The sequence below is a fragment of the Hyaena hyaena genome, unplaced genomic scaffold (assembly GCF_003009895.1).
Source record: "Hyaena hyaena isolate Hyena2069 unplaced genomic scaffold, ASM300989v1 scaffold_126, whole genome shotgun sequence".
NCBI classification, from domain to species: domain Eukaryota; kingdom Metazoa; phylum Chordata; class Mammalia; order Carnivora; family Hyaenidae; genus Hyaena; species Hyaena hyaena.
The window spans coordinates 514,539-537,192 of record NW_024080759.1 but is presented as its reverse complement, the minus strand read 5'-3'; the positions used below and the strand labels follow the sequence as shown (position 1 = coordinate 537,192).

The window sequence follows — 22,654 nt, the reverse complement described above, 5'->3', positions numbered from 1 at the left end:
AGGAAATACAACAATTATGAAACTGAATGCTCACTAGAATAAAAGCAAGCCCAGGGCTTAGGAGAAGTTCCCTTTGTCCCAGCCTGAAGGCCAGAAGGAACTTCCCCCCCCCAGGGGGAGGGGGGGGGGACGGTCTTCCTAAGCAATGCCCCTAGCAATGCCCGGTCAGATGAACACCTGGAGTCCGAGATTCCTCAGTGCTGGGTGGAATTCTACAAGGGCAAATAGCTATGTGGTTCATGTACTCCTCTCCCTGATGACTTTGTTGCATCCAGAGATAAAATCCACACTCCCTGGAACAGTGACTATCAAGTCAGGCTCATGAAGAGATGCTTTAGGAGTTTCACCAATTTCCCATTTGAATTTTATATCTTAGCTTTGAAATAAAAACCAAACAGGAAACGCAAGCAGACACGCGGCACAACAACTTTAACACACTGATAACAACCTTCACATTAAGTCACTCCAAATGCAGACACTGGGCAAATCTGTCTCCTGCCATCTCTTTGTGTACATTTGAACTTCTTTAAAATGAGTCACTGATTAGGAAAGCTGTAACTCTGTGTTGGCATTCTGGAAATTCAAGTCTGCACATGCCCATTCATATATAATTGTACAAACAACCTACACACACATCACGCTCAAACAAAGTGACAAACCGAGAGCAGGTACAACTAGTTGGCGTACACCCTCACCATGACCTAACAGCCAGTTGTCTAATAAAGCTGCCTGCCATGTTGACTCAGGATAAAGTGACGTCACTAAGACTGGTACTGACTCTAAGGTTTAGGTGCTCCTGGTTGGACTTTTCTATCACGAGGCATTTGAATAGCTGTATTATCAAGGATTCAACGTCGAAACAAAACATTTCTGGATCAGATTAATTCAAGAAAGTACTGAGATAAAATGTACTGTTAAGAAACTGTCACCTGTGCAACTGCTTATGGGTATAAATACGCATTTTTCTGACTTCTATAGAACACAGCTAAAATGGAACACAGAAATAAATGAAATATGTTAACAATGTTGTTCTGCAGCTGTCAAACGGAAGTCCCAATCTCAAATTTTTGAGTTCATCAAAACCACTTCATTGTTCTCCCTGGTCAATTTTATAAACGCTACAAATCTGTATTTATAAAATATACTTAAAATATTAGTTTGAAATATTTTTACTGTTAAAGATTTCATTTGACTAAGGGCATTCCTACTAAAGAAAAATGTCTCAACTCCCCTGCTGGGGTAGTTCTATTACAGATGTGGAGATACTGATCCATCAGCCCCCTGGAGACGGGATGGGGCCCATCATTCCAACAATGAGCAGCCTCACCAACTGATGACATACTAATCTAATCTGACCTAATCCTAACAGAATTGAATGCAAACATTACTCTTTTCTGTGTGTGCCATGACAAGGATGGGAAGCTCTGTAATGCAAAAAAGAACTACAAATCCTTCAGGCAACTCTTCATAAATCTAATTTCTTCTAACAGCTTTTGACAAGAGCCGGCAGTAGAGAGGTTAAAGTTAGGTTCTTTGGCAAGAAAATGAAGTACAGACATTTCCTACTCATGAGTAAAGGCAGAGTTGAGGGGAGAGTTTACATTCGCTCATGAAAAGAGGCAATCAGGATGGGTGGGTGTTTCAGGAGCCAATGGGCTTTATTCCTAGCACCGCCACTGCCTAATTTTGACTCGAAGGTCACTTAATCTGTGAGCCTGAGCTTTCTCAATTTTAACATGAAGAGACTAAATCAGAAGCTCTTAACTAGGACTGAACATCAGAAATTTCTGGGAGATAGCAGTAACATTAATACATTTCAGGGTATGTTCTGAGCACTCCACATGTACTAACCCATTCAGTCCGTGCAAGAACCTGGTCTTGTTGGTACTATTAGTATCCTGATTTTATAGGTGAGGAAACTGGGGCACAGAGAGATTGAGAAATTTGCCCAAGGAAGTTGCAGAGCCAGATGGAAGGTTCCAGAACCTGTGTTCTTCAGTATAATTGTATGTTACACTGCCTCTCTCTGTATCTATTTCTCCGAATCTTCTGACTCAGAATCTCCTGAAGGGCCCGGGCATGCAATTTTTAATTCTGGTAAGTACTCCTTGTTAACAGCCTTGAGTAGAGATGTAAAGCTCTGTGATTCAGACTGGAGATGAAAAAAAAAGCAATAAACTTTTTAATTAAATAAATGCTCAGAGTCTTCTGTCCCAAAAATCGGACTCAAAATTAAATGGCTTTTAACAGCTAACTGCATGGTATCAAACAAAAAAAGATCATGAATAAAGGGATAGTAGGAAAAATTGAAGAAACAAAATGTTAGCTAGCCAGCTAAGCAGGAATGACTTACACTGGGCCATTTAAGTAGATTAAGTATTGGAGCAAAAACTATGCCTATAAAGGGGCAATAACAATAATATTTTCTGGCTTAGATATGGGGGTGACAATGAAACATTTCGGAAATACCCCTGGAAAGGATCCGTGCTCCTGTCCAAATGAGCTGGTGGCCTAATTTGTTTCTAGGATCACAAATGACTGCCTCTCTACTTCATCTTTAAAGACACAGTCCTGATGTTAACAGAGACTGGCCTTTTTGCCAAGTTGGAAGTCTGAAACTATGCATGTAAATGTGGATACTCAAAAAAAAAAAAAAAAATGCTGGTTTTTCATAAAGGTTCCCTCACTGACATTTGACACTTAATAGAGGCAGGGAGAAGCTATGGCACAAAGAGAAAATAAAGCAGACCAATAATCCTGGCCCCATAAGCAATTTAGACAAGCTTAAACCTAGGCTAGCCAGGTCAGTGAGTACAAAGACAGCCAGGAGAAAAGAGTCCATGTCCACTGGCAGAGCCATGAACTTGCTCAGGTTTGTTTGTGTTATGAGTGTACTTCCTCACTAATTCTAGATACCCCATTTAGGGAAAATCAGCCTCTTCTCCTCCCACTCAGTCCACATCTCTCTTACAAAATCTCATCTCTAAAGTCTCCATGATCCTATTAAGGGCATGGCAAAGCACGTAATCAAACAAAAAGCAACCTTTTAAAAAGTTTAAGCCTCTAATACTGAACTAGAAAAATTTAAGAAAACAGTTACATGTTGGAGGAATATATAGACCTTACAGTTGACCATGATCAATTGAAAGTTTCTATTATGCTCAATTCCACTGATGAATAAACTTGTTTAATTACTAGTCTCTCTTCTGCACTGAAGATTCACTAGTCTGGAATTGATGCACTATTTATTTCCATTTAATAACCACACTAAAGCACACAAACTCATAGAGCAAACGGGTACTCAATTTGAAAAGCTTCCTGTGAGTGGATGAGAATTTCCAGGCAAGAGTAAAAATAAGCTCTTCCTCTTGATCCCTTTACCTGTAATGGTACCAAACTCCCAGTTTCCAACACTCAAAATCTTAAACTCATCTTTGAATCATCTTCCTCCTTGGACCCACTCTCTGTTTTACTTTCCATCAAGGGCAAATCCTGATGCGGTATGTATCACCTGCCTTCCCAGTGAGGTACAACCTTTCCTCTGGCATTAAAATCCTCCACCGTATGGTCCTAATGAAGACAAGGCAGGCAGCCAGGCTAGTTCTCGCTTTAAACCTGAGTCTGAGCTGCTCATTCCCACCCTGAAGACTCATTCAAATGCCAAGCTTTTCCTGATGCCCCAAACCACATGCAGTCACTCCCTATTTTATAATTTCTGTAGCACTTTCTTATTTGTCCCATGATACATCACATTCTGGCCCATATGATGTGTGAAGTTTATTTTCTATGTGAGACAAGAACCTCCTTGAGGGCCAGGAATATGCCCGGGGCAGTATCTGGCAAAACCAAACGCATGATGCTTACTAAATAATGGAATTCCCCACTCCCTTCCAATTGTTTAATTTGTCCTCAAAAGTGGCTTGGTCTTATGTTTGAAAAAGGTTTATCCTTGTAGCACAACTATAATGCTATGTTGTGCCCATTATTATCTAAAGCGATCTTGTTTGGCTTTGTCAGACAATGCTCCCTAGAAGATTGTTTCTTTCTGTCCATGCACTAACCCCAGGCATCAAGCAGATGACAAATTACGTACCTTCTCTGGGCTGTGTGATCTCGGGGAGCTGCGCACTCTTCAGCTAACCAGGAGCTGAGTTTTGTATAGCTAGCTACATTAAAACAGATTACTTGCTTGGATGTCAAGAAAAAAGAATTCCTCTATTCCTCCTCTGCCTTTACTTTAAACTGTGACCCTCTTGGCTATTCAAGCGGACTTAAGGAAACTGATTTTTCTAACAAAAGCTTAATACAATTATCATAGCTGTGTATCTCTTTTAGGGTTCTGGAGAAGGGAGCCTTTTTGTAGCCTGTGGTAAACGGAGGAACATGGATGCTGAGGAAGGGAGGACAGAGATGATGAACTGGTGTTCAGAGTGTATCAGGGGGAGGGAGGACACACAGTGGTCAGAGGATGGTCTCTGGTGTCAGACTGTCTGAGCGCAAGTCCACAAAAATCCGCTGTGCTCTTGAGTCGTAAGAGAAAGAAATCCCTCTTGCGGCTTCATCTTTATTTCTTTTAATTAATTTTTTTTTTTTGAGAGAGAGAGACAGCTCAAGCAGGGGAGGGTCAGAGAGAGAGGGAGATACAGAATTTGAAACAGGCTCCAGGCTCTGAGCTAGCTGTCAGCACAGAGCCCAACATGGAGCCCAAACCCACGAACCGTGAGATCATGACCTGAGCCGAAGTCAGACACTTAACCGACTGAGCCACCCAGGCACCCTGCAGCTTCATCTTTAAAACAAGAATAATATTACTGCTCCGAGTTGTTCTTAGAATTCAATAATCAAACTACTTGGCACAGTTACCGGCACACGGTAAGTACGCATCTGACAAAGATTAGCTGGTGGCATCATTCAGGTGTTTACACACATTACATACAGGTTTCTCATGTACATTTATTAGGGAATGAAGATGAGGAAAAGTGAAGAAAGAGGTCATGAATTTCTAAGACCCATGGTAACCCAACAGAGAAATTCTAAGTCAAACCAAGCACAAATGCCAAATCAAGACTTTAGAGGCTTTTATTCCCAATGATGCTACCTTCACTTTCATATAATGGTTAAACACCCCCAGCCTACCGATGCAGAACTCTAAGGTTCCTATAAAAGAATGTGGAATGAACATAAAGTAAATTCCATCTGCTCACAGAGAAAAGGAGTGGTTGCTCTTTTAAAAACTACTGTGGTTATGGCCATTATCTTCAGTGCTGGCTTCCCAACTGGATACTGCTAAAACTAGTATTAAAATAGGTATGCCGATAGCCTGTGCAGTATTTGAGCAATGCAGGGAGGAAGGGCTCTTAATCACGTGTAGGAATAACAGAAAGAAATCCTAAAGAAAAATGTCAATTGACAATAAGGAAGATTGGTTAAATCTTTAAATATGCATGCCTAACCAGCCAATAATATACTATGGATAAATTAGAAAACAGGCATCACTGAGATTTTCTGCCAAAGTATCAAATAAATGCATACGGTACGTACCTGGCAATAATTAATATTTGCAGTTTCATGTACTCATAACAATGACACTGGAAGTCTCTTACCCATAGTTAATTTTAATTTGGCTGCAGCATGTATTTGAATCGTGGAGGGATTAGGTACAGGGAAGTGAGTCATGTAGTCCATCACCTACAGTCCATATTTCAAGAAGATTTTTATTCTAATTGTGTAGCAGTAACTTTCAAGAAGGGATTAAATATTGTGTTAATTTTTGAAAAACTTCCACCACCCAATAAAAACCAACAGACAGTTCTAATGATAAAAGTGAAGGAAGAGCTAAGAGAGGTCTAAGACAGACATGGTTTTCTACTGGAAAGTAGGCATTTGTGTGGAACTTTTTTCCGATGCTGAAATCATTTTTGTGAAATTCTGGGATTTCCAGAAGTCTTCAGACTATGTCTTGGTATGTCAAAGATCTACTGTACATGCCAGAATTCTTTCCTACCATGAAGGGAAATGAAACAGTTAACATGAACAAGAAAACCAAGAGATGAATGAAAAGGGAGATGATTCAGTTAAATACACTGTTGGTCTTAAACTCCGCAATCTGTTTTGACTTCTGTTTTCAGAAAAAAAAAATCACAAATATGAAATTTGGCTCAGTCTCCAATACATCATGTTTTGCTTTTTGAGTACACAGAAACTTACAGGAATTTTGACCATAAAGAGAGACTTAGATTACAATTAGTAATGCAACATTTTGACTAAGTAGATTAGGATGCCTTTAAAAGGATGACACAAAGTCTGAAAACTTCACATCTTAGATCATACTTTTCATCAAAATGCCCAAGTTCCACAGTGTATGCCCTCACTGCGTTATTCGTTATGTGATATCCTACTACACTATCAATAACAGAAAAATGCCAAATCCCTGAAACTATTGCTATTAGTATTTTAAGAATCTTCTAGATCAAGAAAGAACTCTTGAGAGGATAAAAATTAGCTTCTTTACAGCACAAAAACATTTAAAGCTGAAAAGAAATTCTGTTATTCATAATATAAATAAAATCTGCATATGGTCAAGAAGCTACAGAATAGTAATAAAAACAAAAGTGGCATGCATTTTCTATCCTTAACTGCAGAAAACTCATCATAACTCAACTTCACTTTTGGGGAAGATTTTTTTTAGAAAGTATGTCAGTGAATAAAGTTTTTTTTTAAAGACACACTTTATGAGAGAATAACTAGTTTTCTACCGTTCTATGCTTCTGCTGACTTTTCTTTTTCATTCCTTGTCTTTCAAAGGAATCTGAGAAATAAAAATTTGCTAGATACAGTTTTTAGTACTCTTGTAAGACGCAATTTAAAAAAAAAAACAAAACCTAAAAATTCAGACGGCTTTGGAATGCAATTCAGCTCAATGAATATAACACAGCTCAACATGTCCAAATGTCAATTATCTGAGATAGACAATACCAAAGAAAAAATGATCTGCTGGTCTTTCACTGTCAGTGTGTGCGAATTAAATAAAACACCATCGCCGCCACCACCACCATCACTAAGACACTTCAACTTGCTTGGAAGACAACACTTGAAGAGTAAATTATATACTAAAGAGAGATCATCTCCTTGTATCAGCTTCTAATTTAGCCCTACATCAAGAGCTTTGCGTTTGTGAGACTCACAGGCCTGACTGTAGAATGACGCTTAACGTAGGCAATAAAACCTTTGGTGTATGTCTTTCATGTCTGTATAGTTACCTGAATACTCCAGTATAGAATCTGTGTTGAGGGGGGGGGGGAGAGAGAGAGAGAGAGAGAGAGAGAGGGAGAGGGAGAGAGGGAGGCAGACAGAGCTGCAGGAGCTTTTTTTTCCTCTTAAAGAATGCAGTAACTCAGGGTACGTTCAGGCTTCTTGGACCAGTCATTTGGGAATATCTGAACGACCCTGGATCACCTGGCTCTAGTCTCTCTTCAATGCAGAAGTGAGACCAGCTTTCTTTTCGGTAGAATGATATTTCCTACTTCATCCCAGGATCATTGTTTTGAACTTAAGGTCCTTCTCACTTCATGTTGTTTCTGTAAACTTCAAAAGATTTGAAATTTACCTGGGATTTCAGGGTATTAGATATAGCAGGCCCATTGTTACTTTCAGAGTAAACGCCAAAGGTAACATTATTGGGTAAAAGTTGATTAATATTCATCATAGAATGCTGTCACTTTTAATTTTTACCATAAAGTAATCTAATCATTTTGGATTAAAGGGATGATCATTTTATTCCATTTGTAGAAGAAAAACACCTTTTACCAAATAGATTTCTGAAAGAAATTTTAGAGTTACAGAGATAGAGATGTAGAGAGAAAGAACATAATCATTTCAAGTTGCCTATTTTCCTGTTAGTTGCCCTAATTTTTTTTTCCTGTGCTTTTTCTCTCAGTTAATACAACTCAAGTTTTCCCTTTATTCAGAGCTAAAACCTTACAGTCATTTTTAATCATGCTCAAGTCCTGATATTCCTATCTCCACGACACCACCACAGAATTCCAATACCTTCTCCCCTTCCCATTTCTCATCACTGACCTGAGGCAAGGTTGTGTCATCTCTCACCTATGAGAGTCTCCTCCTACAAGCCAACCTTCCTACTACCAGTAGAATTATCATTCTGGGAGAGGGAAAAAACAAAAAAAATCCCACTGGATTATGCTTCTCTTCCACTATATGCACAAACTCCTCCTCTGTAATTGCAGAATAAACACCAAACTTTTTAGCCTATTCTTCAAGGTCTAACAATATGCCCCCAACGTATACTTCCAGCCCCATTTCCTTCTTTACCCACACTCTCCATTCTGGTCACCCAGAAGCCTTGCTAACTAGTAATTGTTGAATGACAGCTACACACTGTGCTCTCTTAAACACCCAAGCATTGTCCTACCTCTTGGGCTCTTTTCGAGGCCTAGACGACCTATTATTCCATGCTGTATGAAGTCTTTCCTGTCCTTTAGAGTTAAGATGCCTTCTCCTACCTGAAACCAATCTCAATGCCTTGGCAGTAAGATGAACAAAGCCTTCCTTTGACCTCTCACAGAACAACGCACTTATTCCAACATTAACTTTATTCTAGTCTCATTAGGGTTGGTTGTTTACGTCTGCCTCTACTGACCATCTTGCTTCTCTGTTTTCCTTTTTAGGCATTATATTTGGGAAAAAAAAAAGGCAAACTTGCAGAAAACAGAAAACAAAGGGACAGGAAATGAGAAGTATTGGGTATTACAACCAGGGAAATGGATTACATTAAAAAAACATTTCCTTTTAATTAGTAACAAGCTATAATATTGTAAGCTAGACTTAATTTCACATTTACACTGAAATCATGTTTTACTGCACTTTGAAATGCATTAGCTATCTATCGAATGGAAGGACAAAAAATGGCTGAGCAAGATCAGTTTGGGAATGGGAGAAAGGATAAATAAGGCAAGAGGAGTGGAAATACCTCCTTTTGGTTTTTTGTTCATTTGTTTTGTTCTTTTTTAATACTATATTTGCCTTTATTTGCAAGGCATCAGCCTTGCAATCATTATTATTATAAATCATTATTTTTTTTTAATGTTTATTCATTTTTGAGAGAGAAAGAAACAGAGCGTGAGAAGGGAAAGGGACAGAGAGAGAGGGAGACAGAGAATCTGAAGCAGGCTCCATGCTCTGAGCTGTCAGCACAGAGCCCGACGTGTGGTTTGAACCCATGAACCACGAGACCATGAACTGAGGCAAAACCTGATGCTTAACCGACTGAACCACCCAGGCACCCCAATACCTCCTTCTGTTTTAGTATCAATAGACTCTGTCTCTTTCAAAATAAGTTGTAGATACACTGAGTTATCCAGACCTTTTCATGAGATGTCAATATCACAGGTAATAGTAAGCTACCTAGCCATAGCCAACAGAGACTCACATATCTGCTCCCACTGCAAGCAAGGAAGAACCATACCAAAGCTTGCATACAAATACTGTTTTTAAATCTTCAAAAAAGATAGTTTGGACACAATGGAAAATATTACATGCTATAGTCATTATTATGGTAAGAGATAAAGCATAAGCCAAAACCAGTCTTTCCCAAGTCCTCCCCCTCCCCCTGCAATAACAGAGTCTCAAGAAGGAAGTGGGCATTTCCCAGCCTTCAGGATCAGAAAATCTGTTGTTTTCTTCCCTTTTTCTTTTAACGTTTATTTATTATTGAGAGACAGAGAGAGACACAGTATGAGCATGAGAGGGGGAGAGAGGGAGAGAGAGGGGGGGGAGACACAGAATCTGAAGCCGACTCCAGGCTCTGAGCTGTCAGCACAGAAGAATCATGAGATCATGACCTGAGCCGAAGTTGGCTGCTTAAACAACTGAGCCACTCAGGTGCCCCAATAAAATCTTAAAAAAAAAAAAAAAAAAAAAAAGCAGCACACTGTCAGTATCATATACTATCATAGACACACTGCTGAACAGTGGAACAGGCTCTTGGAGAAGAGATGTAGGAAGATGCTGACTGTGATGCTGAAGTGACACATAAAGGGAAATAAAGAGAGTTTAGTCTGGTCCAAGCATGAAGGAGGCAGGATGAGCTTGGACTTAGCCTTGAAGAAACAAGAAAGGGAAAGGGGGAGGCCCTGAGGTGAGGCCACGGCAGAAGCAAATTGTTCTCACTTGTCACAATGTGAGAGAGGGAGGAAAATATTTAATTCTTCTGGCAGTGAAAAGGCAGAAGAAAGGTCACAGAATCTGCAGGACTTGGTGACTGAGAGGGTAATAATGGGAAATAGTCAACCACTGCTCCAAAGCTTCAAGTTGAGAGGAGTAAATTTAGAAATGTGATAGCTTGGAGTAGAAGGAGACAGTGTTGAATATGAGGTGATAATATGAGAGTAGAAAATGTCTGGAAAACAGTGGCCTTACAAGAAGATGAGGCTATAGAAGAATGAGCCAAGAACTGAGATCAAAAGAGCAAAGAGTTGAGGAGAAGTGGACAAGGGCAGAGAAGAGCCAGAGGAAATAAGACAGAAGATGCCAGGGCAGTTTCCTTTGAGAACTTGAGGCAAAATGCAAAGGGTTAAGGTGGCAAGAAAGTGGAAGCAACAAGAGCCCTCAGCCCATCTGTCTAGAAAATTCGCCTGAGAAATCTGAATGAGAGAAATAAAATGGTAACAAAGTCAAGCAAAGTATTTGTTTGGCTGGATGTTAGAGAAGGGAGAGAACTGAGAGTGTTTGAAGGTCATGGGGTAATAGATTAATCCCTTCTGTTACTCAGATCATCCCATTTCCTAAACTGCTTGTTAACTGTGCTGATGTACTTTCTGAGTAGCTAAGCTTTCAGAGACAGAAGCAAAGTTGCAGCAGCCTACAATAGGCACGAGGCTCCAAGCAGATTTCCTACACCCACACCACAATTTAGAAGTCACCTGGTCTGCTCTTCTCATCCAATATTCGTGGAAAATGTATCAACTTTCAACCCATATCACCTTACCACTATGGCCACTGTCAACATCTCCCCCTGGTTCTTGATGCCTGTCTCCTTCCGTAACCAGGAACACAACCAGTTCCCTCCAGTCCGAGTCCTGTCCTGCGGCCTTAACCATGTTGATCTACACTTTCCAGGGGAAAGGGTCTCTCTCTGACTTGGGGTGAGGCTGCTTTCTCACTCTCGTTTCTTCTAACATAGCATGTGTATATTCGACTCCAAACACAGCTTTTTAAAAATATTTTTTTGCTTTCCCTTCCAGTTTTCACAGCCCTGATATCATTCTTGTCTTAGACTCGGCATTGTTTGTATGCAACTAGGTCACTACTACAAACATTCTTCTATATCTTGCCCCATCATTCTGTCGGATGACTCTCTAAAACAAGCTCCCCAAGTTATTCGTTTCAATTGTTGCCCCTTCTGCAATTCATCCCCTAGGGTCAATTTATATGTATAGTGCTGAATTTTTAATTCTAAAACATTTCTTTCGTTTTTAGACCTATGAATTTACACCTATCTCTTCTGAGAAGTTTTGATGCCTACTTTTCTAAAAAATCTCTAATTATGTCCACTGGGTTTTTTAGGCTGTAGGATGAGTCACTTTTCCCATAGGATGAGTCACTTCCATGTCACCAACTAGTATTCTTTATTGGAAACAATTAAGTCCTGAACAGGAATGCCCTTTCTCTCTCTCTCTCTCTCTCCATTCTAAGACACAAAATTGTCAGCAAGTCAAAACTGGTATTATCAAAGGCCGTGTGGTGAATTGAATGGAGCTCTCAGCAGATACTGCAGTACATCTTGCCTCTGTATAAAACATATCAGGGGCACTATCATCAGAGTTAAGTATCAAACCTGGGGTTTTGCCGATGACAGGAAAGAGTGACAGTGGCAAATGTTTACTGCTGCTATTGATAACAGCAAAGAGAGTGAACCACATTAAGAGAACCCACATACATTAAAGAGACCAAGAGCAAAAAAGAGCGAATTTCCTAGGAAAAGCGAGAAAATGATCTTCCACCACATTCGGAATATGATTTGACTCCATAAAAAAACAAAAAACAAAAACTACTGGTTTAATTTCTCAAGTACATATTTACCATGTATAAAACATAGCATTCCTCTAATATTTTATGGTTATTTAACCTCTGTCTCCTTGATATGAAAACTCACCTTACATGATTCAAAACTAGCTGAGGAACTATTTGTCTTTTGAAGTCCTCGCTCCTTCTCTTATACTTCAAGAACTTGAGGGCTAGCTTCATTCTTTTGTTTCCTCCAGTTATATTTTTAGCTCCTTAGACTTTATGGCGCTCTATCTACCTGTAATTATGCTGCAAAAGCATAAGAAGACGCCAGTAAAGACCAGCAGCAGACAAGATAGCAAAAGGCCTATTTGTGGTCTTGAACAGCTGCAACAGGGCAGGGCACGCCTGGCGAGGTTCCCTCTGACTCTGGCCAGGCGTGACAAACCCCACGGGCTGGACTCGCTTTCGGAGCAGACCCTAGCACAGGATGTCATTTCATTATTTCACTGCCCCTAAAGCAAAGGGCTTCAGTCAAAGTCCAAGGAGGCTGATCAAAAGGGTAACCCAGGAAGAGCACAGGGAGGGTGGGGGGAGTGGGAGCCTTAGAGAAACTCTCCAGACCCTAAAGAACTACCACCCGCCACCCCGCCCTCCTCGCTAAAAACAAAACAAGGCAAAACCACCACCACCTCCTTATGGAAGGCCAGATGTTACTTTTAGTTCCAGTTTGGAAATACTGCTCAAGTTCTGAAACTTCTTTTTTTCCTAAAATAATAAGTAATGTATCTGTATTTTACCCAAGACAGAAATGAGATGCCATTAATCAGATGTTCAGAAATGGGAATATTTTTCAGGGAAAAGAAAACATTCTCAAGTGGACATTTTCTTCCACAGTTATGTTAAACCTTTTTTTGTAAGGGGACATTACTGACTTCGGGTAAATAAAAGATGCTGTTTGCGTAGGCTTTTATAGCTCAAAGTGATTAGTCTCTACACAATGATCTCTGCACTGTACGCTGCTTCTGGCTCCTTGATTTAAATTAGTGCTTTCTTACTTAGTGAGTTAACGTAATTTACAGCAAAGTAACATATTTATATTCTGTTCATCGACAAAATTAGCATATAACGCGTATTTACTTTGGAACTTTATGCACACGAACACGTTTCTTCACAAGATTCAGAAAGGGTCTTCACAAGACTCAGGAAGAATTCCCAAGGAGATGAGGGTGAACAACATAGACCACAAAGCTGCAGGTGCCAGTGAGGACACACCATTACTTCTTAGCTAAAATTAAGTCTTACACACATTTAAGATATAGTTCGATGGCAACTACCTTTCCGACAAACAGTAACAGCTGAAGTTTCTCTTGTTATGGGACCAACTGCCCCCCCACAGATGCTTCCTCACAGAATGAGCAGTCCTAAAAAGGATCCGGCCATACGTTTGAAAAAAATTCTCATTTTACTTCTCATATGCCAATGACGTCCAGTTCTACGGAGAAGATGTTCCAGTTTATTTTGTTATACATGCGTTCTGCTGATGTTAATGCTGTGTCCAAAGACTTAGAACTTGGAAACTGTCATCTTGTCGATAATGAGGATTTACACTTGTACTAAACCTCTCCTTGAACACAATTTTTATCACTTTAGAATATGATAAAGGATAAAAGAAATTATCTATCCGTTAAAAACAACCAAGAGTAACAGGTACTTACGGCTGACACAGCTTCACCAGGTCCTGGTCTGTGGTGTTGGGAGGCAGTCCCCGGATATAGAGGTTCGTTTTGCTTAGCTGGTCCCATCCTGAGTTGCTACTGCTGCTGCTGTTGTTATTACTGCTGGTGGTGCTGGGGCTGGGAGGGGCCATGGGGTGGGCTGGGACCAGAGACTGCTGAGAAACAAAGATGAGGAGTGTCAGAACACTAGCTGCGAGGTATTTAGCACCATTCAGAGGCTGTGAGATCTCCACAAGAGAATATACATACAGATCATCTAAAGCTACTTTAATACATACATTTTAATTTACACCTTAAAAAAGATCTGTTCATTCTGCAGAGAAAGCCCTTTCTGTCAACATGCAATTAATAATGGAATTTTATTCTCTAGAATGTTCTCTATGTGTCCCTTAAATAGGACTAAATTTATGTAAGATTAACGTATTCACACATTTCAAGGAACACATCTACTGAGACTCAAAATTAACTTGCATGAAGTTATGTGGTAATATCATTTTACTACACCGTAATTTTCTAGTAATTTAGGAATCACTAGACTTTTGAAAAGGTTTTCAAATTCTGAATAACATTTGATTGAAAGTTGCTGATAATTTTATTAAGACTCTTGGGGGGGAAAAGATGATTCTTTGAGTGTAAGAAAGTTTGAGTTCAATCACAATGCTGAAATAAGGAAGCCTTCACCTCATTCTAAGTCTGGCACACAGCTCCATTGAGACATCTGGATTAAGATTCACAGGCATGATGCCGTTCACTCTGGCTAACCCTGTGAAACTTAACCCCTGTGAGAATGGTGTGGTAGCCACAAACCTTCCTGAGCCTTCCAGCAAGGAACAGAGCTTTTGTAAAGCCTGAACCTAGGTCCCAGTGGGGTTTCAGTCAGCAGGCACCTAGGAAGAATGTCTGAAACTACTCACACCAGAGAATTCTGTCAACCAATCGAAAGCCACCACCATACTTCTCTGCCCCTGTGCCCCACACACATGACTTTTGAGGAAGTTAAATAGTTTGGTCTGAGATGACAGTGAGCATACCCCAAAGTGCCCTCAAAGCAAATGTGCAGGAATTTCAGACTCTGAGAGGAATTTTGTCACCTCACATCTAAATAATAAATAGACTAACCTAAGGACTTTACCTACACTGAGTAACAGTTTGAAAATACAAAATTAGTCCTTAAACATTAAAAAAATTTTCAAATCTTACAGCTTGATTTTTACAACCACAACCAAAAATATCTGGCACGTCTTAAGACACAATTAAATCCCACTTTGGAAAGTTCAAAAAGCAGAAGACCCCTTGCAAAAAATGTCACCTTTCTACCTTGTCGGCAATCTCCGCCATTCAGTATAGATATCTGGCTCTGCACCCAGTTTTTGCCATGACCATCCCAACTCCACAGTACCCCCACACAGCTGGATCTCCTTAATCTATACATGTAACCAGGTCTTCATTTCCATACTATTTATTTTTTCTTCTCACTGCCCAGAGTCCTTGCTAAGATTTTTATGAAGTCCAAATACCACTTTATCTCAAGTGATTCTCTTTTAGGAGAATAGCCAGAAGGGTTAACAACAGTCAGTGTACAAATGAAGGCTGAACTTGAACTGGGAGTATCCATGCTGCTTAACCCAAGAAAAAACATACCCAAGATCATATCCTATCAAATGTATTTGAGTTATGCCCTTAAGAAGCAGTTGAAATCATATCGTTTTCTCTCATCTCTGGTTTTCCTCCAGGGGATAAAGACTCTGCTTTCTAGAAGTGAAACAAAGAGCATGACTGTCCCTGGCTCTGTCACAGGTGGCACCTCACATCTCCCAGGCATGCCACACAAAGGCCTGTGTTCCTTCTCCAAAATCACTCAATACAACTTGTGCCAGCTGCTACTTGCAATTAGCCAGGCACCCCCTATTTCTCACCTCAGGTAAGTACAGAGGTGCTGGGAAGTAAGACACACATTTGCCTCCCTGTCCCGAGCCTTTGATTTACACAAAGAACTTATAGCTAGGCAAGGTTGAATTTTTCCTTCAGTCATCTTTGATTAATGTCTGAGAACCTGTCCTTGCCATAAAACACAGTTACTCACAGTAGGACCCAGAATGTTCTGTGCAGCTGGTGGGTGATGAAACACGGTCACCTGGGATACACCTTGGACAAGTCTGAAAGAAGCCGTCGATCTGCTCCATCCCTGCCTCTCTGTGGTATTACACCAACATGAAGTAAATGAACCATCAGATGCTTTAAAGACTGTATGCCAAGTCTGCATCAGCTCTAACCTCTTCTCCAGGGTGCAAAGTGGAGTACCAGGTATGGACTTGCAGAAGTAAAAGAAACATTGGTGGGTATGATTTAGTGAGAGAGATTTTGGACATGAAAGGAGTAGGTTTTTGTTTATGTATTTATTTTTGGCAGAAGTAGAACCATAATTTACATCTTGGAATTTACATGGCTGATTTAATAGATCTTTGACGGGCCTCCCTATTTATTACAGTAATACTTTCTCACTGTGGGAAGTTGGTGCAGAGCATATACAGCCTGTCCCTTCCTGCTTCCCCTCTAGCCTGTCTTGTGGTGGAAAAAAGTCTCCTAACATTCTAATCCCAGGTGGGAGAAGAGGGTTTCCGAATGCACCCTGAGGGAGAATGCCTCTGGTGAATCTTATACACAGCAAGTTCAAATCCAAACGTTACCCTATTATCAATGGCTTCTCAGAACTAGCTGAAGACAAAGAAACCCAGAAGAGAGAAGCATTCAATTACTCTAGGTTGCCAATTTTCTATTTTCTGGTATAGAAAATTTTATATCTAGATCAAAGATTAGGTTTATAAAACTCATAGAAATTAACAACTTAAATCCTAATAACAACTGGACACATGTTTCAGGAAGAAAATTCAAACCTAACAAAGTGGGTTTATTTGCAGATTAGGAAACTGAATCTCAACAGAGGTTAGATGGCAGGGCTAGAATGTGAACCGAGCCCTCAAACAGTACTCTACACGGTATACCAGCACCGTCTATATCTTAAATGTGCTATTTGTATTATTTCATTTCTCTGTGCCCATCCTTCCTGCAATCTAAATATTAAATTCAAGTTTCTAATACCATTGCTGGCGATATATATATGTTTGTTTTTTTTTTTTTGAGAAAGACAAAGGTGCCTTTAAGTTAATTTAATGAGTACACAGCTGGTGTGTGTGTGTGTGTCTAACAAAGTCAGCTTCTAAAAGGTTAGTTTTTAAAATTCTACTTTATATTTTCATTAACAAAAGAATCCTACAAATTTTGAAAGCTACAGTGCATTACAGCTGAACCCCAGAGTCAGCATTTTAGAACAGCTAGATTTAACTAGTGAAGACTTAAATTCCTACGCCCAGATTAAACGCAATTGAAATGTAAATACCAACGAGTCTTTAACTAGAATTTAAGAGCTCTGATCAATTCAAAACAGTAACACTGTAGCTATGTGCTCCATCGCACAAAGGGTAAACTTTAAAAAAAAAAATTTTTTTTAACTGCTTACCAACATATGGTATTTTACCAAACTCCATTTTCATCACTGGTTGTCTTTTTAATATTTTGCTTCTCAAAGCCCATAAAACTTCCCTGGAATTTGAAAAGGACCCCGTCCCTATTCCCTGTCCCTGTGGATGAAGTATGTGGCTAATTTACACAAATTCGACCTAATTAAGGAACGGTGGGTGGCTGGCTGACCACAGGTGAGTGCGCTGACCCATCCCATAAGAGCCTTACCGGCTATCTCGGCCTTCTCTGGCCTAATTTCACTGCTTCACATCAGGTAAACAGGCTACCCGTCAAGTTCTCTACCCAACAGCAGGGAAAACAAACTAACTCAGTTTTCACAGTAACATTACCTGGGCCATTTGCATGCCAAAACTGAGTGAGAAACCAAGCTGGTGGTGAATCAGTGGAAGGGCTGTGCGTGCAGACCCTCGCTGCATTCCCTGCAGGAGCAGGCACGGGCTCCAGCCGGAAGAGTGCTTGTCAGCAATCAGGGAGGACTTCCTGCGCGGAGGGCTCTGAGGCCTCCATCCCGCCAGGAAGGCCCACTGGCCTCCTCCCCCTCACACAGGATGATCAACAACAGGCACATGGCAACTACACATGCAGCAAATAAATCTGTTTCCCTTTCCATCACATCACCCCCACTCAAACATGAAGTACATTTTTCTATATATAAAAAAAATCTAAAGGGTATTTACAAAAAAAAAGGCAAAACTAACCATATGTGACCTAAAATATTTAGTAATCATGCATTGTTGTCGATTTCTGTTCAGCAAAGATAATGAATAAAAATGAAAATCTGACATTATAATTCTATTGTCTCATTTCCTCCCTTAATACTAATAGGCTACAAGAACTGTGCTCCAACTAACCTCACAGCTGCAGCCATTTTCCCTTCCCCCTTGTTTTCTAACTCCCTGGGGACTCCTATACATTTTTCAAGGGAAACCTAGAATCTGCCTTTTAACTGCCCTCAAGCTTCCTTAAGGCTATCGTTCTTATAGTTTAAGAAGGCTATGATCCAAAATCCAGAATCTCCATCTCCATCCTGCCACTCCCTGCGCACACGTACTCATGCACGCACACACCACCACCACCGTCACCACCCCAAACGGCAGGGAGGTTTAACACCTCAACTACAATCCTGAAGCAAAACACCCACCATAGTTGCTCCTGAGAGCCGACAGAAGCTATGGAACATTATCATTTTTCACCAGGAAATGTACATCATCAAACCCGACATGAACTGAGTGCTATGTAAAGACTCTACGTACCACACTAGCTCCATACACGGGTTCCGCTCCTCTGTTCCACAAGCTTTCAAGGTATAAAAGAAAGTTAATGACTTCAGGGAATTATTGAAGGGGGAGGAGGAGGATCCAAATGGGCCAGTTTCACCGCAGTTAGGGTATTTTCTTTGTTTCCTTTTAGACATCTGAGTGGCTCAAACGGGGCCAGGAATAGTGGCTGTCAGAGATAAAGTTCCTGGCACAGGGAGCTGGGAAAGTACACACAGCTGAGAAGTGGGAGGTGAATCAGTGAGAGATGAGAAACTGGCCAGGAAGCAGATGTTCTTCCGGGTAGGCCAGGATGTGAAAGATCACCTATATTAATGAAGAACAATACTGCCCCTTCACACATGCAGGCTCTTACTTCTCCATAATGTGGGAGAGATGGCCAAAGGGCAAATATCAATTAGTCCCATTTGATGCTAGGATATCAGGGCTTAAAATCACATGGCTAATTAGTTAACGAAACTGGTATTCCTAGAGCCACTGTCCCTTTGAAAACAAGCTTTGTAGCCTCTAGGACAATGAAACTGAGCAACAGATTTATTCAAGAGTTCTTTCGACGATTTTGGTGAAAAAGGCAAGGGCCATGTTGTTGTGTTAGCTATTAAAATAATATCTAAAAATAAAAAACTCCAATATATTTCACAATTAGCATTCTCCAAGATACTTATCAAACTGATCCTTACATGTAAAGCCACGTCCTTTGCATAGAAATCTCCTTACCTAAGTCCATGAATAAAGCATCATTTTCTTAGGCTTCGGATAAAAGAAACAAATTTACAACTTACGTTGAATAAGATAAATATCTGTTGTATACAGCATGACTGGACAGAGACCATGCCACAGAAGTGAAAATAAACAAAGAGAAAAGTCTTTAGAAATTAAAAAAAAAAAACAAAACCTGCTTAAAAGGCTTTTTGGGGTGGAGGTGGTGTTTGTGAAGAACATTAAGAAGAAGAATGAACAGGTACGTGTTGAAAATCCATGGCTAAAAACATACCTTAGACACAGTGTATGAATTCTGAGGTCAAATTTTCTTTCAAGATCCCATTAAAAAAAACTAGATTCCTTACCATCCAAATATCTTTTAAAGACCTGGTTTGCGCTCCAGCATACAAATCAGCTCAATTGTTAGGTTCCCTCCAAAGGTTCTGCCAAGAACACCACAGATGCCCCAAGTTGCGTACTGGGAACTTTGGGCCAAGGAACACACCAGAGTTCTTGTGCTATTTGTTCCTTCCAGGGTTTGTAACAGTGTTTACAAAGGGGAAGAAGGCTAAAAACCAACATGAAACCCCCATACAAACAGTCAGCAAATCTTTGACAAAGGAGCAAAAGCAGTGCAAAGGAGTAAAGATAGTCTCTTCAACAAATGGGGTTGAAAACAGCTGGATGTCTGCATTCAAATTAGGGGCACCTGAGTGGCTCAACTGGCTAAGCATCTAACTCTTGATTTTGACTCAGGTCATGATCCATGGTTCATGAGATGGAGCCCTGCATTCATCTCTGCACTGACAGTATGGAGCCTTCTTGGGATCCTCTCTCTCTCTGTCCCTCCCCTGCTTTCTCTCTTTCTCCCTCAAAATAAATAAACATTTAAAAAAACATGAATCTAGATACAGACCTTACACCCTTCATTCACCAAAATGAATTCCAAGAGAATCACAGACCAAAATTTAAAATGCAAATCTGTAAAGCTCCTAGAAAATAATAGGAGAAACCTTAGATGACCTCAGGTACAGTAATAACTTTATAGGTACAATATGAAGATAGACTCCATGAAATAAGTAATTGATAGGTGGAGTTCATTAAAATTAAAACCATCTGGGGGCACCTGAGTGGCTTAGTCGGTTAAGCGTCCGACTTTCTCTTAGGTCATGATCTCATGGTTCTTGGGTTCGAGCCCCGCATCGGGCTCTGTGCTGACTGCCGGCTCAGAGCCTGGAGCCTGTTTCAGTCTGTGACTCCCTCTCTCTCTGACCCTCCCCTGCTCACACTGTCTCTGTCTCTGTCTCTCTCTCTTGCTCTCTCTCTCTCTCTCCTAGAAATAAATAAAACATAAAAAAAATTTTGGAAAAAAAAGATAAAATTAAAACCATCTGTGCTGCAAAAGAAAAATTCAAAGAATGAGAAGACAAGCCACAGAATGAGAGAAAATACTTGCAAAAGACAGATCTGATAAAGAATTGTTATCCAAAATATATAAAGAGCTCTTGAAAATCAACAGTAAGAAAACAAACAACCCAGTTAAAAATGGGGTGAAGATCTTAACAGAAACCTTACCAAGGAAGATATACAAATGGAAAATATGCATATGAAAAGATGCTCCCTATCATATGTCAACAGGTAACTGCAAATTAAAACAATATAAAGATAACAGTATACAACTATTAGAATAGCAAAAATCTTTAACACTGACAACACTAGATGCTGGGGAGCACGTGGAGAAACAGGAATTCTCGCACCTGCTGGCAGGAATGGAAAATGGTATAGCCACTTTGCAGACAGTTTGACAGTGTCTTACAAGACTGAACACACTCTCATTATACCATCTAGCTATCATGCTTTAGTATTTACCTAAAGGAGTTGAAAACTTATGCCCACGTGAAAACCTGCAGACAAATATAGCAGCTTTAGTCATAATTGTCAAATGCGGAAGCAACAAAGATCTTCATTAAGTGAAAGGATAGGCCTGTGGTACCTCCAGGCAATGGAATACTACTTAGTGCCAAAAACACATGAGTTATCAATCCATGAAAGACATGGAGGAACCTTAAATGCATATTACAAAGGGAAGGACGCCAATTTGAAAGGCCACGTTTTATATGGTTCCCCCTATAGAACATTCTGGAAAAGGCAAAACAATAGAGACAATAAAAAAATCAGAGGTTGCCCGGGGTTGGGAGGACAGAGGGATATATAGGCACAGAGGATTTTTTGGTTAATGAAACTATTCTAGATGATAGTATAATGGTGGAAACATATCATTATACATCTGTTCAAACCCACAGAATGTCCAACACTAAGAATGAACCCTAAGGTAAACCTGGAACGCTCTGGGTGATTTTGATGGGTCTATATAAATTCACCCTTGGGGAAAAAACAGTTCCATTCTGGTGAATGATGTCAATAAGAGAGGAGGCTATACATTTGTGGGACCAGGACTATATAGGGAATCTGGGTGCTTCCCTTGTAATTTTGTGTAAACCTAAATCTGCTCTTTAAAAAAGTCTTTAAAAAATGACTTTAAAGACAGACTGGAGACACTGGATATAATTTATTAACCAGAAAACTATAGGGACAAGAAAGTAACCAAGGAGCTTAAGGCAGTCAGCTCAAAATTTTCCTACCAGAAAATACATTAATTGGGAAGGGAAAACTTTTTTTATAAGTTAATTTTTATTACTGTAGTATAGTTGACATATAATATTATATTAGTTTCAGGTATGCAACAGTGATTTGACAATTCTATGTACTATTATTCAAAGCTCACCAGGATAAGTGTGGTTACCATATGTCACCATACAATGTTATTAAAAGATTGTTGATTATATTCCCTATGCTGTATCTATCATCCCCATGATGTATTTATTTTATAATGGGAATTCTGTGCCTCTTAAATCGCCTTCACCTATTTCACCCATCCCCCACCTGCCTCTGCTCTGGCAACCACCATTTGTTCTTCGTATTTATGAGTTTTCTTCTGTTTTTCAGTCTGTCCATGTGTTTTGTTTTTCGATTCCACATATAAGTGAAATCATGGTATATGTCTTTCTGACTTATTTCACTTAGCATAATACCCTCTAGGTCCATCTACAGTGTCACAAATGCCAAATTTTCATTCTTCTTTAAGGCTGAATAACATTCCTGTGTGTGTGTGTGTGTGTGTGTGTGTGTGTGTGTGTGTGTGTATCACATCTTCCATTCATCTATCGATGGACACTCAGATTGGTTCCATATCTTGGCTATCCTAAATGCTGCTGCAATAAACACAGATGTGCACGATATACCTTTGCAAGTTAGCATTCCTGCTTTCCTCAGGTAAATATCCAGAAGCATAATTACTGGATCATATGGTAC

At 40.0% G+C, this 22,654-nt stretch overlaps 1 protein-coding gene across 7 annotated transcripts in view; it reads right to left on the bottom strand.

The window, feature by feature from the left end:
• The window catches only part of RBMS1 (RNA binding motif single stranded interacting protein 1), a 214,151-nt gene that overhangs the window by 75,819 nt on the left and 115,678 nt on the right, over window positions 1–22,654 (bottom strand). For 5 of the 7 annotated variants that reach the window (XM_039237556.1, XM_039237561.1, XM_039237559.1 and 2 more), the window contains exon 2: window positions 13,743–13,918. In XM_039237556.1, coding sequence (XP_039093487.1) covers window positions 13,743–13,918 — 176 coding nt within the window. The remainder of the gene's footprint in view (window positions 1–13,742; window positions 13,919–22,654) is intronic. The other 2 variants (XM_039237557.1, XM_039237560.1) reach the window with 1 other exon arrangement.